The 16,825-nt window shown below is 34.8% G+C and overlaps 4 protein-coding genes across 5 annotated transcripts; 1 reads left to right on the forward strand and 3 right to left on the reverse strand.

Moving 5' to 3' along the window:
* The first annotated feature begins 177 nt into the window (after positions 1 to 177).
* LOC139109757 (DNA mismatch repair protein MutL) lies at positions 178 to 4,572 on the forward strand. Its single transcript, XM_070669070.1, has 9 exons — positions 178 to 353; positions 435 to 527; positions 758 to 1,018; positions 1,219 to 1,380; positions 1,470 to 2,640; positions 2,729 to 2,862; positions 2,935 to 3,058; positions 3,190 to 3,528; positions 4,018 to 4,572. Exons 2-9 carry the CDS (start codon positions 435 to 437, stop codon positions 4,224 to 4,226), a joined length of 2,493 nt encoding a protein of 830 aa, XP_070525171.1. The 5' UTR covers positions 178 to 353; the 3' UTR covers positions 4,227 to 4,572.
* Positions 4,573 to 4,580: 8 nt separating this feature from the next.
* Positions 4,581 to 10,387, reverse strand: LOC139109759 (endoribonuclease Arlr). Of its 2 annotated transcripts, XM_070669072.1 has the most exons (6): positions 9,976 to 10,387; positions 8,329 to 8,448; positions 7,160 to 7,333; positions 6,167 to 6,980; positions 5,515 to 5,944; positions 4,581 to 5,291 (listed from the first exon to the last, which is right to left on the reverse strand). In XM_070669072.1, exons 1-6 carry the CDS (start codon positions 10,025 to 10,027, stop codon positions 5,052 to 5,054), a joined length of 1,830 nt encoding a protein of 609 aa, XP_070525173.1. In that variant the 5' UTR covers positions 10,028 to 10,387; the 3' UTR covers positions 4,581 to 5,051. The 2 variants fall into 2 exon arrangements, with proteins under 2 accessions (XP_070525173.1, XP_070525174.1); XM_070669073.1 differs by lacking the exon at positions 9,976 to 10,387 and having other exon boundaries at positions 6,167 to 6,963.
* A 134-nt stretch (positions 10,388 to 10,521) lies between these two features.
* On the reverse strand, positions 10,522 to 14,495 carry LOC139109756 (endoribonuclease Arlr). Its single transcript, XM_070669069.1, has 8 exons — positions 14,365 to 14,495; positions 13,980 to 14,273; positions 13,800 to 13,877; positions 13,659 to 13,712; positions 13,377 to 13,580; positions 12,030 to 13,209; positions 11,090 to 11,504; positions 10,522 to 10,981 (listed from the first exon to the last, which is right to left on the reverse strand). Exons 1-8 carry the CDS (start codon positions 14,411 to 14,413, stop codon positions 10,748 to 10,750), a joined length of 2,508 nt encoding a protein of 835 aa, XP_070525170.1. The 5' UTR covers positions 14,414 to 14,495; the 3' UTR covers positions 10,522 to 10,747.
* Positions 14,496 to 14,574: 79 nt separating this feature from the next.
* LOC139109763 (glyoxalase domain-containing protein 4) lies at positions 14,575 to 16,715 on the reverse strand. The gene is made up of 7 exons (XM_070669076.1): positions 16,305 to 16,715; positions 16,181 to 16,230; positions 15,795 to 16,057; positions 15,516 to 15,671; positions 15,216 to 15,406; positions 15,025 to 15,140; positions 14,575 to 14,713 (listed from the first exon to the last, which is right to left on the reverse strand). The coding sequence occupies exons 1-7, from the start codon at positions 16,392 to 16,394 to the stop codon at positions 14,695 to 14,697; spliced, it is 885 nt and encodes a 294-aa protein (XP_070525177.1). The 5' UTR covers positions 16,395 to 16,715; the 3' UTR covers positions 14,575 to 14,694.
* Between the last annotated feature and the right edge of the window lie 110 nt (positions 16,716 to 16,825).

Raw genomic sequence — 16,825 nt, forward strand, 5'->3', positions numbered from 1 at the left:
GTTAATTATACGTAAAATGGACATCATCTTTAATTTCAAAGGACTTGACGTATGTTGCTCTACTGAGCGATCTTGAGAAATTATTAGACGTCGGTCTTGTTATTCGTTAATAATAATTATCACGGCGTGGCGCTCGCGACGTAAATCGCGTTGGGTTGGGATGCTTTTAACCTAAGGCTACATACTATGCACAAACTGCATCACTTACGATGAGCTGCATCGATGGGAGAATAGTCATATGGAATTTTTTAACTTTATGGCATTACTAAAATTATTAACACTCACGTACATACATTCTGTATGTTTAAGGAAGTAATTGGTATCTACGTTTTGTAAAATATCAGGTTTAGAAGGTAACATAATCAAGTAAGAGAAAGAGAAAAAGAGCAGCGCGTTGGTACATTTTTCAATTTTGTTTTTTTGTTTGTATAAAGATGCAGAGTAATATAGAACAACTTTGTGATTCGAGTTTACAATCATTGGAAGTATCAAACGTCGCATCTTTCGAACGATGCGTCTTAGAGCTGGTACGTTACTTTATAATTACATAATTTTATCGCCTGAGTTACCTGTATGTAATTATGAATACAAATAACGATACATAAAATATCATTTTTTATCGTAATTAAATATTAAAATATGTAATACTTGATGTAAAATTAAACATTTATGTTTTTTCTAGCGTCGCGTACACTCGTGCGTTTTCAAACATAACTACTGTGCGTAATAAATTACAAACACACATGAAATATTACAGGTAGCGAATTCGTTGAATGCACAGGCCACGGCGATCGCGGTGAGGATTCATGCGGAAAAACGGGAAATTCAAGTTGTCGACAATGGTGTCGGCATATCAAAAGACATGCTAAAAAATATTGCGGAGTACGATTCGAGCATCATAAGTGATCAACAGGTATACAAATCGGCTGAATCCAATTATTTGACCGATATACGTAGCTTGACTGACCGTCTTATGATCGCTTCGAGACATCAATGTTCTACGAAAACATTTATGAAGGTATATTATTACTCGTCGTCATTAGACTTCTTATTAATTATAACTTGATAAAATAAATGAAAATTGTTAGCGCAAATATGAAAATATATAGACACGATTCTGTTATACTTTGCTCGTTACATCAATCACACACGTACGTATTGGACATTTCATTTCAGATAGCTTTCTGTTGCTTTTCTTAATAATGATTTTTGTTACAGGTGTTTGAGGGACCAGCGTCTACTTTGAAACAAATAGAACAAAGACCTTTGTGTGGCACGACGGTCTCCATTTACGGTTTGCACAATATACCGTTGTGTAAAAAGTACGATGTATCGGTCATTTGTCTCTTTATCGCGGTAATAGCTGTCGCCGAGACAAAAGTAAGATATAATGTAATTATATTATGGCAATTGCCAATTGGTAACAATAACTTGTTTCATAATCATTTCTTTTATATCGGGGCAATTAGGTATCGTTTTCGATTAGAGACGAGGATCGGAAAAAGGTTATTCTGCGAATTGCGAAACCGCACAGTCCGGTTGAAGTTCTGAGGACACTATTTGAGAAAGATCTGCCATTGAATCGCGTATGGTCGGTACGATGTAAAGTTTCCAAATTCAACGCGAATTATCACGGTTACGTGGGGTTATCCAATAATAACGCAACGCAATGGATATTTTTAAATTACCGACCTATTTATTGCCCTCTTATTCTGCAATTAATCCAAGTTGCCTTTAAAGAAAGGCTGAGTCTGTCTCGCGACCAGCAATTCAATCGACAAGATCTGTACGAAAGAAAAATGTTTATTTTATTCTATCTCACGTTTCCACAGAGAGAATTTACCTTCGTTACCGAAAATAGAAAAAGGAGTATCATGTTTCGCGATATGCAAAAAATATTAAACATCGTTAAAAGCTGTGATTTCAAATGCCTTGTAGAAGAAGCTACAACTTCTGTTGTTACGCCTTACTTGTGTGAAACGCAGCTATTGAAACAAATGCATTTTATATCAAAAAGATTTGTTTTTAGGGATGATGTTGACCGGTGTAAAACTGCTACGTCCTTAGTGATGAAAAATACTATGATTGATTTCAAGAAACAAAAAATTACTTCGACAACTATAACTAATTGTTGCGACAAACAAAATGAAGATAATAATATCGAAAGCGTCAAGTATCGCACAGATGAGAAAGAGGAAATATTAAACGGCATTTGTTGTCAAATGGTTTCTTTAAAACGCACGAATTTGTTTAAAAATACAGCTGAAAAGGTAATAGATAAAAATGATAAAGCACAAGAGTATTCCACAAATGTCAGTGCAGCAGATAATTCATTTGAATCCAAGGAAGCTTATAATTGTTGCAATAGCAACAATGACGATTTCATAAATAAGATTTCACCACTTTCCGAATGGTCAAATTGGACTTATTACACGAATGATAAGAAACACGATTCTGCGAGGATTGTGAATAACGTGTTTTCCGAAAATAACACACGTTCTCGGCAACTTTTTGAAGTTAATCAAAATGTAAACCAAAATCAGTTTTATTTCCTGCCACGAAAATTATATGGACTCTTACGTTGCAATGTTAAATTGACAGATGTAAAATACCTTTATAGTCTTGACGATACAATTCCGCGTAAGTAATTTTCGGTATAATGTAACGAACAAACTGCATATTTAATTAATTTATTATTATATTAATAAACATTAATTTATTTATTTAGTTCAATTACAGAAATGTATTGCGCATCCAGTTACAGAAAATTGGCAGCTAAAAAAAACAATGGTACACCCATGCAAGTTAAAACAAAAATTATGCGAATTTAAATTGACACGAGCGTCGTTAAAGTGCATAAAGGTACGTACATTAATTTTTAATACGTTAAACTGTCTTGAATGGAACTCTATTAATATATATTTTTTTTTGCAGGTTATCAATCAAGTTAATAATGAATTTATCGCCGCGTGGATGTCATATGATAAAATAAAGATTCTGTTAATGATTGATCAACATGCCGTACATGAAAGAATACGTTATGAGAATTTACTTCTTAGTAAATATTACAATATTTTATTTTTAATAAGAAATAGTTTACTAGTTTTAAAATATATGCTTGTGATAAATTAATTGCCAGTCTTTTTTCAAGCGCAATTGTTATAATAAAAATAATTTAATATTATTTAGGACATAACGTGCAAACGAACGAAGGCGAATTGCTTTCTGTTAATTTACGTAATCCTCTTTCTATGGAACTTCCTGTAGAAATGTATAATTTGCTTCTACGCAATAAAATGTTATTAAGGAAATACGGCATAAGTTTAGGTTCGACAAAGGAAAACACAATATTGATACGCACAATACCGCAATGTTTGATTACGAATAATGATCCCTGCAATAGCGAAAAAATATTGCCAAAAATTTATAATTTATTAAATGAAGTATTAAAAAGTTGTAATATAACAAATAAAGCAAACACATTGCCGTTGACTATTCATAATGCTATAGCATCGAAAGCTTGCCATGGTATTTATTTAATTGCTTCATAAAATATAATACTGTATATATGTGTAATAATTAATAATTATTATTGCGCCAAAGATTCATGTATTGCGATGTTAATGCACTAAAAATGATGAGTACACTGAAAAGCAGATATGGCATTTGCTGCGACGAGCGGCGACGGCGGCTGGCGTACGTGACTTCCCCACTCTCGACCGCCGAGCGCGGGGAGGTGTAGTAGGCCGCGTTCTCCCTCAGTCCTCAGTGACCGGTGCTCCGCGACACATCTACGCGCGCGCTTCGTGTGAGATTCGACGCACATCACGCCAAGATCACGTACGCTAGCCGCCGTCGTAGCACCACGAATGCCATTTCTGACGGTGAGTGTACATTTTAAACTATTACAAATCTCTGGCAATTATATCTACCTTTATTGTTTCTCTACTTTTCTTTGTTTTTAACTTTTATTTTATTTTATTCTGCTTTTTAAAATTAATTTTTCAACGTTTTTAGGTGCCATTAAATTTGGGGATAAACTAACTTTGGAGCAGTGCATTAATCTTATAAATTTATTAAAATATACGAAATTTCCAAATCGATGCGCACATGGACGACCAACTATAATACCTATGATGGAATTTTCGGAATTGGAAGGAAAGAACGCTAGGATATTTGAGGTACGTTTAAGTTCTATCTCTTCAAATTCATTTACATTCTATTAAATGTAAGATTTAAATTAAAAAAATATATTAATGTATTTACGAAAGTTATTGCACTGATTAATATATCGCAAATTTTAGAAAAAGTTAAATTTTACATCGTTGAAGCGCACTGCATCAACAGACTAAAAAGAATTAACCATATTCTTTAATGTGAAGCTGCAAGTATTGATCTAAGATATATTGTATACATATCACGAGTAGAAATAATATATTTATTTAAAAAATATATTATTTCTAAGAATTATTTTTGATTTTACAAAAAGAGTACTGTGATTGTTTAGTATACAAATTTTTTCTTTTAATATTGCAATATATATTTTTCATTATTGTAACAAAAATAACTGTATTAAAGACTTGTTTATCAATTATAAACATTAATTTATTAGACAGTTTTCTAACAATATCAATTTCGAAAAGTGAGGTAATTTATGCAGTGCCTATCCTTGTGTGAGACGCCTAAATAGTCGATTTTATTGTTAAAAAGTGTCAAAATACTTAGAGTGTGCATTTTAATTATATCTCTTCCAATTTTATTACAATAAAGATAAAATTATATATAATTCGTGAAAAAAAGAGATCATGCATCGATTCTTGTTCGCTAATACAAATTTGTACGTAAATGGATAAAAGCACAAAATTCGATTTAAGGTATCATGCTGGATAAATACATATATTAAACTAAAAGCAATAAGTAAACATATAAATTTTGATCTACTAATTATTTTAACGCAAGATTTGTCCGAACGTTTCTTTTAACGTATCTACTGTTAAAAGTTTTATCGCACAACTTATAGAAAAATCTTCAAAAGATTTCGGTACTAGATTTTATCCTGCGACAAAGCCGGCGATCAAAATATCTTTGCCGAAGTAGTTGAATCTGGTGGAAACCAAATTAATATCTTTTCCGCCCAATGAAATCGGACAAACGTCGTTTGGACGTAGGTAGAAGCACATTGTGTAGAGAGCCATCTCCAATTCGGGTGAGAGACCGACGAGAAGGGTCGTGATCGAATGTTTTGTGTCAGGTATATTGAACGCCGAACGTATCTTGATAGCTTCTCCTTTCTACAAAAAGAAAATTTGGGTAATAAATATATACACATATATTATAGTTAAAGTCCGAAATGATTTTATGCCTCGGCTTTTCACCGATGTGTTTTTAGTTAACTCTAGGATTTTAGTTTTCAATTTTGACTAGCCATGTTAGTCGCTCCTAGCATGTAACATATACGCTTATTTATATAATATAAAGGTAAACCGTCAAAGATATGAGCGCTACGTTACTTACATCAGCTAATTTGATATCTTTTATGTATCCGCGATAGTCAAGATTTTTCTGAGCCTCTTGTTTGGCGAAATAAATCCAATTTTGTGGCCCGATCATAAAAGAGTCGAGTTTCTCCGCGACGAACACTGCCTCGAAGCCAGAACTGGACGGCTCTCCCTCCACTCGTTGGAACTGCGAGAACCAGATACGTTTCAACGTATCCTTGAACTCATACTCGTCGTTCGGGATGAATCCCTTATCGGCCAGGAATTTCATCGCCGTTTTAAATACGTCAGTCTCTGAAAACTTGTCGAGCAACTCCGCTTCCTCTTTTCGCTCGTCAGACGTGACGGTCTCCTTCGTTTTAACGTTCATCTCGTAATTATCGTGCAACGCCAACACGCTCTTAATTGTCGGGATTTCGTACGCTTCCGGCTTGACGTCCAGCAAGCTACAATTATATCATCAAAAAAACAATGAAACTCTTTATGCGCGAAACAATTTCAGCGAGTTATTTTATTCAAGATAAAGATTAAGGCCCGGTTTTATCAACGCGAGTTAATCAAATCGGTCAATTAACTTTTAAGATTGCAACTCTAAAAGTTAATTTTAACTCGCGTTGGTGAAACCGGGCCTATGCGAATCAGTCGAACCAGCGATTCTGACTACTTACGGTGAAGGAGCGTCATCCCCGGTGCCGTCTTCTTTCGTCTCTCCCTGCAGATTTACGGTGATGAACTTGTATGCGTTGTTTTTATCCACCTCGAAAAGACTTTCCGACAGTTTCTTCACCTCGTCATTGGAAATCGGATAGTTCGGCGTGGCCGGCTGACTATTTTCCGGCTGAGAACTGGGTGAATTGGTGTTGCTAGGTGCTTCAGTTTTCTTCTCCCCTTCTGGTGGTGGTTGAACCACCGGCGTTGCGGAGCTAGCTGCGCCAGAATTAACAGGCGCACCCCCGTTGTTATTGTTCGCCGGTTGTGCCGCAGATGCTTCTCCATTATTCGGGGTTGATTGATTATAATAATAATTATTGTATGTGATCTCGGTGCGGCTGCCGCCGCCGCCGCCGCCGCCGCCGCCTTCGCTACCGTAACTTGGACTTCTGCCGTAGATACCACCCGGCAGCAATCTGTTAACAGCCGCGCTTACGCCGGCACTAACACTAGAATAAACCAGAGCTTCTTTGGCCAGTTGACCGATTCCGGGTCGACTTGGCTGGAGAACGGTTAGAGCCGGCGCTTGTGCGATAGCCGGTTGAACGTAGGATGGTTGAGCGTAGGACGGTTGACCGAATGACTGCCCTCCGTAGCCGCCGTAGGATTGTCCTCCGCCGTAAGGAGTGTAGGCCGGAGGTGCGTTGTGATGCATTGACGGATTGTACGCCTGACCGTACGGCGCGTGGCCACCGGGATACGAAGGATTGTTGTACGATGGGTAGCCCTGGTTGTAACCCGGGTTGCCGCTGGGCTGCCGAGGATATCCACCTAGGAATCATTATCGAACGAAATTACGCGGAAAACATTTTTTCAAAGTATGTTAAGCTTTTTTTTGCAACAGTTAAAGTCATAGAAATTTTGTTTTGTAGTAAATGCTTATAGGATCCAGGTCTAAACCTACTGATTTTATTTTTTGGTTTATAAGTTCGAAAGAATAATAAAAATACCCGATGGACTGTATGGCGGTGGATTCGCTGACGGATATCCTGATTGTACATTTGTCGCACTCGTCTTGGAGGCATGTTCGTTTACCGGAGCAGACGGCTTAGCGTTGCTGGTTCCTGGTGCTTTACTGTTACTATTCGGTGGTACGTTCCATCCTATTTTACTCGAACTTGAGCCTATAAACGTAACGAGATTCCAGATTAAAAAAGAAACAAGGCATGCCTTAAAAAGCTATTGTATCTATAGGAGAAGTAGTGACTCATCGAATTTGTAAGAGATTTAACGCGTAGATACATAAATATTTTCAAACCACGACGCAATTCCGGATGATTACGAAAAGAAGCTTAACTCGAAATAATTTTTAACGATATAATCGACGAGATTTTTTTTTTTTCTTTGCTAGGCTACAACGATGCGTGCACATTGCATAATATTATGCAATATATTGAATCGGCCAACAAGTAATCTAATAAATATTTGAAAAATATATTAAATCTTCCCTATTAAAAAAATCAATGTTACGCATCGGTGTTAGTTGATTAATCGATTCTATTGTTACCATATATTAAATTATATATTTTTTTTTGTTACAGATCGACGCAGCTGCATCCGCTGCTATCCACGAAAGTGTCGTCACCGCCGATCTTATTAATTATACGAACCGCAGCCGGTTCGTCGGTCGTTCCGGGAGTTTCGAATAGTATTCGGGCGTAATTTTTTGGCTTCATTCTAAACGCGAGTGCCGGACAGGAACGCGTGAAAATGATCAATTGTAAAATCACGGTCGGGGTGTTCGCGAGTGACTTGTGCGCGGAAGGATGACTCGACACGTCCCATCTGAGAGGAGGAGCAGGCCCGGGACGGGCATCCTGCATCGGCGGAGCAACTCTTAGGTGAATATACATTTTTTTAAATAAAATATTAAATAAAAACTTTTGCCCTTTTTTTTATTAATTTTATGAACTGAATTTCATGTCTACATTAATATTTTTCTTTATGTTACAGCCACCGCCTGAATTCTACAACTCCGCTGATGCTCATGCAGATTGGTGAGTCGCATGTTTTTTTTTTTATACTTTGAAATTTTCTTTTAAAAAATAGCGCGCGCATGGTTTTTTCTAGTAATAGTAAAAATGTATAACAAGCTAGTTGTAAATATAACGTTATATACCTCCTGTTTGCGAAGGACGTGCAGTAGTTCTCGTGTTTCCTCCTCCTCCTCGTCGAGAGGAGGAGCCCCATCCTCCGCTGCCACTTCTTCGTCCGCTGGTTTTACGACCGTCTGTACTCACTGAAAACACGATATTACATGTGTAACAATTCTTTAATACTTAGGTGGACTTTAGTCTTTGGAAATCTCGTTAGTTTTGCATTTAAATTACCTCATTTTTACTCTAAAAAATTGCAGATAAAATTTAAATTGCAATAATATTCAGAAAGAAAAACTTTTATCAATACTAAAACAAAGTTTAACTTACAATAAAGTGTAACTTGTTAGACTAGCGTATAATTATAATTTTCAAGAAAACATATTTAAAAATATACACTAGGATAAATCATCAGATAGGACGTTCTGCGTCATGATATACATTGATTGAGTAACTATCAAGCTATCTATACAACTTGGTATTCTCTTTTATTTCTCATGATTCGACATTATAGTACAGTGCAGATCGTCAAGCCCATTGTTCTCCAACAGATTATTATATAATGTAGCGACAATTGCCATTCGTTTAATATAATGTATCATATTTTTAATTTTTAATGGCACTTCTTTATTCGAATGAGCTACAAAGTTCCATAAATGCTTCCTCTAATTATTTGCGCGATGTAACATTTGCTGAATGTAGTTTTAATTATCTTTTTTTACGTGACGTTCGATGAGAATCTCCAATTTGGTATCATGGACACAGTAATGCAATTATGGTAAACGTTGTCAAGTGAATAATGCTATAAGTAACGTACATTGACGACGTGACGTACGAGTTGTTACTCATGGAAGAGCAATTTACTCTACTGGTTTCACTTATTACGCAGTCTATATTTGTTAGTTGAGCCTATCAATTCTTTCTACATAAGTTTTATGTGATTCAGAGCGTTCTATCCAATTTTCTTCGCCATTTAATTAACATCTAATTAAACAGTTGAGTGCACTTTACGTTATTCTTTTATTATGCACACACGTATATACATGTGTCAAGCTTTTCTCTTTTTTTTTTTTTTTTTTTTTTAATATATTATACGAGTCGAACAGCATTTATTAATAAATTAAGTATGCATCGGTTTTTTTTATTTATACGACAACCAGTTTGCCAACCAAAATTCATAACGTTCGCTCAATGCGTAGTGAGATTGCTCGATTAATCTGAAAACTATGTTACGTTTAAATTGTTAGTAACTATAAATTAGCTCGGTAATTCGTAAAATTATAGGCAGAAGCACATAAGTTTCCGCGAATTGTGCTTCCGTGTTAACACGTAATGCAAACTTAATTTCAAGGAATTGTTCGGTTAAATAAAATTTTAATTTTAATTATTATTATCGATTTTTCTGTGAAATCTCAAAACAATTTCCTTTTCTTAAAAATTGATTTACAAATAATTAAAGTAATATTTTATTCAAACATTAAGCACAAAAAATTTTCTAATTAAAAATTTATTTTGGTTAAGCAAAACATTATTAATTAATTTAATGCAAATTGCAAGATGCAAGAGCGTCTTGTGTAAATCTTAGCAGTTCTCACGTACATAATTCTCACAGTCTTCCATCAATTAAATATAATCTATAACATTAGCGTAGGTATAATAAATGCGCTTACCGGAAATAAACAGAGTAACAATCGCGATGATTAGGCAGGTCCTGAGTTTCATATTCGTTGTTGCCCAGTTCGTTCTTGCCGAATTCTGGTCACAATCCGTTAAAAACTCGAAGAAATCCGACACACACTGTCTGCTCCGTCACACAGTCGGCCTGCTACTGCTGGGCCAGCAGTGCTGACTACTGTCGTTCGACCTTATACTGAACGGCCTAGACGTTGGCGACCATCGCCCGTAACATTGAATGATTCATACCATGTAGGCTTTCTCTTTTCGCTGATTCTCTGCGTCGTAGAGCTGCAATTACGGTCAAATTATATGATTTAGCTAAATAGATTTGAGTTTAAAACATTTAATTTGATAATATTTTTAATAATTTTTTAAGCAATTGTTAAAATTTTATAAAATGCAAGATATTAATTAAATAATATTTACGAATGCTGTGCGATGTTTTGCAGATTTCTCGTGCTTTCTCTACGAAGTATGTCTATAAATTCTTCAGTTAAATTGAATAATTTCTCCTAGACAAAAACTTATGACAAAATATCTTTTGTTTTCCTTTCTAATATTTATTTTTTTAATTTTTCTTTGGAAATAGTCCTTTACAATTTTTACGTTATTGTATTAATTATTTATATTAAAATTATTTCATTATTAAATTTTTTTTAACTTATTATTAAAATTATTAAAACTATGCACTTTGTGCATTCGGTAATCTGTATTATCGCGCCTGAGAAGCGTCTTTATTCATGTAACATTATTTATATAATAAAATTAGAAAATAGGAAGCGCAAGATCAATGAGATCTTTCCCATAATATCTGAAAGAATGAGTGAAAATATTAAATTTGCTTCCGCCAAGAGAAACGGGACATAGATTATTCGGCCTGGCATAAAAGCATATTGTATATAACGACATCTCAAGCTCAGGAAGCGTGCCCACGAATATCGTTGCGTTTGGTCTAATAATGCCATCCATTTTAAAATTTAATTTCACCAATGAGGCTTTCTATAAAAAGCAAATAAAGTCATTAATTATCATACGTAAAAAATTCTAATATTATAACATCAACAGTATATTTGAAATATTGCATCTATATTACATAATACAACTCACATCGCCAAGTTTCATGGTGTCAGTGTATCCCATGTAGTCGATGCGTTTGTTCGATTCTTGATAATTAAAGTAAATCCAGTCCTGTACACCAAGAAGTTCCGAACCATAACTTTCAGACGTGAACACTCGTTCGAATCCTGAAGTGGCGCCGTCAAATGTGGTCAACCACAGATGCCGTAAAACATCCTTTTTTTCGAAATCGTCAGGATCGATAAAACCTCGATCCGACAACCATCGCATCGCTTTAGACATCACGTTCGTGTTCAGAAATACATTTAACAGAAGATCTTCTTTTTTTCGCTTCTCTGGCGTACGAGTTTCTTTCACGGTGGAATTATGTTCGTAATTGTCATAAAGCGCTCGAATAGCTAGGATTGTTGGGTAATCATATGCTTCTTTTTGCACATAAATCAATCTAGAAATAAAAAATCAGATGAGAGATTTATTTACAATTTTTTTTTAATTTGAATTGACTTTAATGCTTAAATAAATTGATTTTTAATTGAAGGATATAGACCGCGAAGTAAATTAATATTGCTCGGTTAAGCTAAATTATGTATTGAAAAATAGTCCCGAGGAAAACAAAAAAAGCGACGCGAAAACAACTTTTTAGATACACGGGCTGTCATTGAAGGGAAAAGTTAAGAAAACAGTAACTGCAATGGTTAAAAGAAAGATCGAAAAATTAGTAGAAAAATCGAACAAATGAGAGGGAGTCGATAACAGTCGCGGTCGGTCGAATGAAAAATATAATGGGCAGAACAGAGTTAGAGAAAAATAGCAAATAAGTTGTTAATCGTTTCTGTAAGAGTGTCGTGACAAATGAAAAAGTATTATTCGTATGTTATATTAAAAACCTTCAATCCGACTTTATTCATTCTCTATGAGCGGCTCTAATTTAATACGTTATAAGTTATCTTTTATAATGTTTAAAACTTACGGTCCGCTAGCTGCATCGGTTACGTTCTCAGATTTACTCTGCAGATGTAACGTCAAATACTTAGATATGTCGACTTCTTGCTTTGCAAATAACTCTTCGGTTAACAGTAACAAATCGTCATCGGATATCTTATATTGTGGAAAATAAATAGGCGTTTCTTGCTGATTATTTACCACGTTGCCGGCCGCAATTCCATCAGAAGGTACAATTGGAGGAACTTCGTTGTTGTTTGCCGTATTTCTTGCCACTACTGAAGAAGTGCCAACTGGATATGTTGTGGTACCGTTGTGAACAATTATAGGAGTCGATACACCCGGAGTAATAACCGGATTATTCACCGGATTTGAGTTGACAGGAGATACAGAGGGTGTGTTTCCCCATTGTACATTCGACGAACTCGGAGAAGCATTGCCATCCGTAGGAGCAGTATTGAAATAATGATTATTATAAGTTATGTGCGTTTCGCTGGTACTGGTGCTAGGTTTCGACGGAGAGCTGCTATAATCGTGACCGAAGTGAGGATACGGATTTATTAGCCTGTTCACTCCGGCGTTAATTGTAGAAAATACGAGCGCCTCTTTCACCATTTGACCAATTCCTCTGCCACTATCTTGTTGACCGGGAACCATTATGACCGTTTGTCCAGGTATATACGGTTGTGCCGCCGGCTGCGATAAGACGTGTTGCTGAGGATAATAAGCGTGTCCACCCGCACCATATGGTCCATTCACGGGATGCGTAGAGTAAGGATTTCCGAATGTTCCTGGTACAAGTGGAGGAATATGCGATGGATATTGTGTGTGATGTATTGATGGATATTGCGATGGATAACTAGAAGAATGTCCAAATGTGTGACTGGGGGCAGAGTAACTTGGGTTGTGTGTTAAATGAGAATGATTCAAACGACTGTAAGAATGACTAGAATAAGGAGGAGGAGGAGGAAAAGGATATGAATTGATATTTCCAGAAGTAGGATAAGGTGGACGCGGATAAGGCGCGGAAGAAACGGGTATTGAAGATGTAGGACGTAGGTGATCCTTGAAACCGATATTAGTAGAAGCGGTATCTGATGGATAAGGCTGCTTTGGAGTAAAATGCGGATTACTCCATGAAGGTTTGTTAGGTAAAGTGTCATGTGATGGCTTATACGGTACGCCTGGTTGACCGAAAGAAGTATGATCTGTAAGAAAAATATATTATTATGTAACTTTACTGTAAGTCGAATTTTTTATTTGCGCTCATTTTTTATTAATCAATAATCACACTTAAGAATTATTATTTTATTAATGTAATTTTAAAGATTTAAAAACAAATTATATTACTCGAAATATTAAAAAATATACACACCATGATTTTGCGAAGATATTACATCAGGTTTTGGAAAATTATTAGTTGATGGTGCTGACGGACTATGTGGATATGGTGCTGATGGGTTGTACGGTGCCGATGGGTTGTACGGTGCCGATGGATTATGCGATATTTTTGGATTGTTGGATACAGAAGTCTGTTTGCTCTCTGTTGTAAAACCTATTCCATGATTTCTAAAAGTTTCTAATAATAAAAAAAATTAATTTTTTAATAAACATGCCATTAAAAAAAAAGATAAATAAGTAAAAACTAAATTAATACCTGTATTGCTGTTAGATACGGGTGGCCGGCCGGATTGTGCGGAATTAGTTTGAGCTTTGCATAAACAAAAGTATTAATATTATATTAAATTTAATTAAAAAATCTTTCACATAGTTACTGTTTAAATTTTATTGCACTTACAGGGTCGCATTGCGCCTCCTCCTTCAGCGTGTAAAAAATTTGTAGATGCATCTTTACTTTGCTGATGTGAAGTTTGACCTACAACCAAAGCAACATTTAATTATATTCTAACTACAGAAATATTAACACGAGTAATAGTCTGTTTTTTATTATTACACTAAAATCATATAATTTACTGACTCGAAGTTCTACCCGGGTTTAATCCTGTTGGGCTCCCGCTTGGTAAGCCTCTATATCCCTGAGAATTAGATCCTGTTGTTTGTCTACCAGAGAAACTTCCATATCCAGTGGAACTTGAACTTGTTGAATGTCCATTTGATGAACTTCCGTGTCCAGGTGAATAACTAGAACTTGATCTTGACGAAGGAGAATATGAACTTCGAGACGACCCACTTCGTGATGAGCCACCTCGTGACGAGCCACCTCGCAAGAACGAGCTTCGTCCGAATTCGAAGTTTCTTGCGTTTACATTGTCTAAAAATAAAATTAATTTACATTAAAAAAATTACTTATAGAAATATATGACAAGTTTTCTATCATAAAATTTTATGTGAATATATATTACCAGTTATAAGAAGTGTAAGAAGAAAGAAAAACAAAATTCGAATATTCATCTTTAAACAAACGAGTTTCACACTGATTTGAAGAAAACTGAAATGTTAATGGTTGTGGGGCGATAAATATATGTATATTTTTATTATGTTTATCAGGTTTTCTTCTTAGTATATTGCGTCTTTCTCGATAATAAAACGCGTACACTAAGAGATTGCATTATTGGCCTGTTGACCTCACTAATACAAATACTTTCAATATCATTATAGCTGATAAACGTCGAGTATCGTAAAAATTCCTGATCCTTCTCTGAGCGTCAGCATCTTTTATTTTCATAATATAATTACAAGATATCGGTTTTTCTGAAAATTTCTTATTAATTAAAAAATTATAATGTTAAACAACTACATAACAAAATTTAATTAAATTTAATAATCATATGTAACATTTACTTGTCTAATTTGATATACAACTCGTTTTTATAAATCAATAAGAACATTATTATTGATATAATTACATATTTATAATATATTAATATAATTATATATTTATTTCAATATCTTATATCACTTATGCGTTAAGTTCGAACCTTCTTACAATTATTTTCCATCACCATTAATCTTTATTGTAAATTACAAATAATACTTCAGGGATAGAAAAAATAATTTTTTACCCTTGGGTCGCCTCTTCCTTTTCAATATATCTATTTAAAATTGCTTCACTCGGATAATCAGGAACAGAAAGTTGTCTAAATCCTTCATCATCCACAAAACAAATCTCATGTCCATCCTAGAAAACAGATATAATAAAATTTATAAATTATGATTGCATGGTAAATGTTTTGTTTTAGTAATATATACTTACCGGATCGGCGAGAATAATAACTCTTACAGAAGCTTTTCCTGGGGTGTCTAAGGTTATCAGATCAGTTAAAATTTTATTTCCTTGATTATGTATATTACTTTCTTTAACAGCTTTTTGAATTGCAGTTTGTTCTGAAAATGGTACTGAGAAAGCAATGCGTCCATATGCCTCTGCATGATTCACTTCAGTTCCTAATACAAAAATTCATAATTTAATTTAAAACTTATAAACATTATTTATAAATGTAATGAAAATTTATAACAAATCAACTGTTATATATGTATTTATATATATATTCACCAATATCTTGAAATTCAATTTTGGCTTGATCTTTGCCATAACCCATTAACACACTTTTATCTTTCCTATCGAATATTTTCAATTTTAAAATATCTTTCCAGTATGCAATGGTATGTTCAAGATTGGAGCTGCATAAAGTAACTTTCTCAACTGGATCTGTTTAAAACAGCCAATGCATTAAAAAAAAAGTAACATGTAATATTTTTTATATTGTGATATTATTTCTTCCATATATTTTAATATTTGTATTCTGTAAAAGTTACAGATTCTCATATTTACCACTATTAGTAGAACTTTCATTAACAATATGATATTTATATCCCCCAGGTGCTTCCACCACAAACTTTCCATTTTCTTCTTGCACTGGCCAACCATTTGCACGTGCTCTGTCAATCACTTCTTTTGAATATATAGTAATTGATTTAAAATCATTCCCAGCTTTGTATTCTTTTTTCCCATAATTGTATGTTAATTCAATCACAAAATGTGAGTCTTCTGGACCATATCCCACCATCGTTTTGCTCCAGCGATTTGCATACGGTCTGTAAAAATGGAATTTAGTATTTTATATATGTCACTTCGACGTTTAAAAAATCGAAATAATTATCGCGTCGTCATGAGGAAATGATATTGTGCCATGACAAGTCACGAGGGTAATTACTCACCCATTGCACGCGGCTTCGCATCCATCCGAGAACTCTTCGTGTCTCAGCACCTACGAAACAGAGCACGTAATTTAACAATCAACAAGTTCTGCCGAATAATGTAAAAGATAACGAATAGTCTCACCTTCATCCCGAGAATTTCGCGGTAGAACTTCATCGTTGATCCGCGATCCGGTATCTTAAACACGAAATGCAACGCTCGTCCAGCGACCATTTTTTTCCAAATAAATTCCGTGTGATACTGCGTCTCTTGAGAAAAACCCAGAAAAATCACAACTGGGGAGCATTCGTTTATTCCGCAGTTCAAGGCTTCAAGCAGTCGGTTTGCCCATCTTTAGCAATAGGTGGAGTACGAATCGTTGATTGTGTAGGATCTTAGAACGATGATATTAATATTCAATACGAGAATTATATAATTCTGTACTTAATAAACCTTAATGACTGTAACTGTAACGACTAACTTGAAAAGTAACAAAAGAGTAACTACTGCGTCTATTCGCAAGAGTGTATAGTGTAATTAAATGTTCGGGTACAGTTGCATGCTGTTCCTATCGCCGAAGGACAGATAAACTTATAAGAAAAGAAAAAAAATTTTGCTACCACTTTTTTAATAATTACTAAAACAAATCAAGTTTTTTTTTTTAA

This window comes from Cardiocondyla obscurior, linkage group LG18, assembly GCF_019399895.1.
Source record: "Cardiocondyla obscurior isolate alpha-2009 linkage group LG18, Cobs3.1, whole genome shotgun sequence".
NCBI lineage: Eukaryota > Metazoa > Arthropoda > Insecta > Hymenoptera > Formicidae > Cardiocondyla > Cardiocondyla obscurior.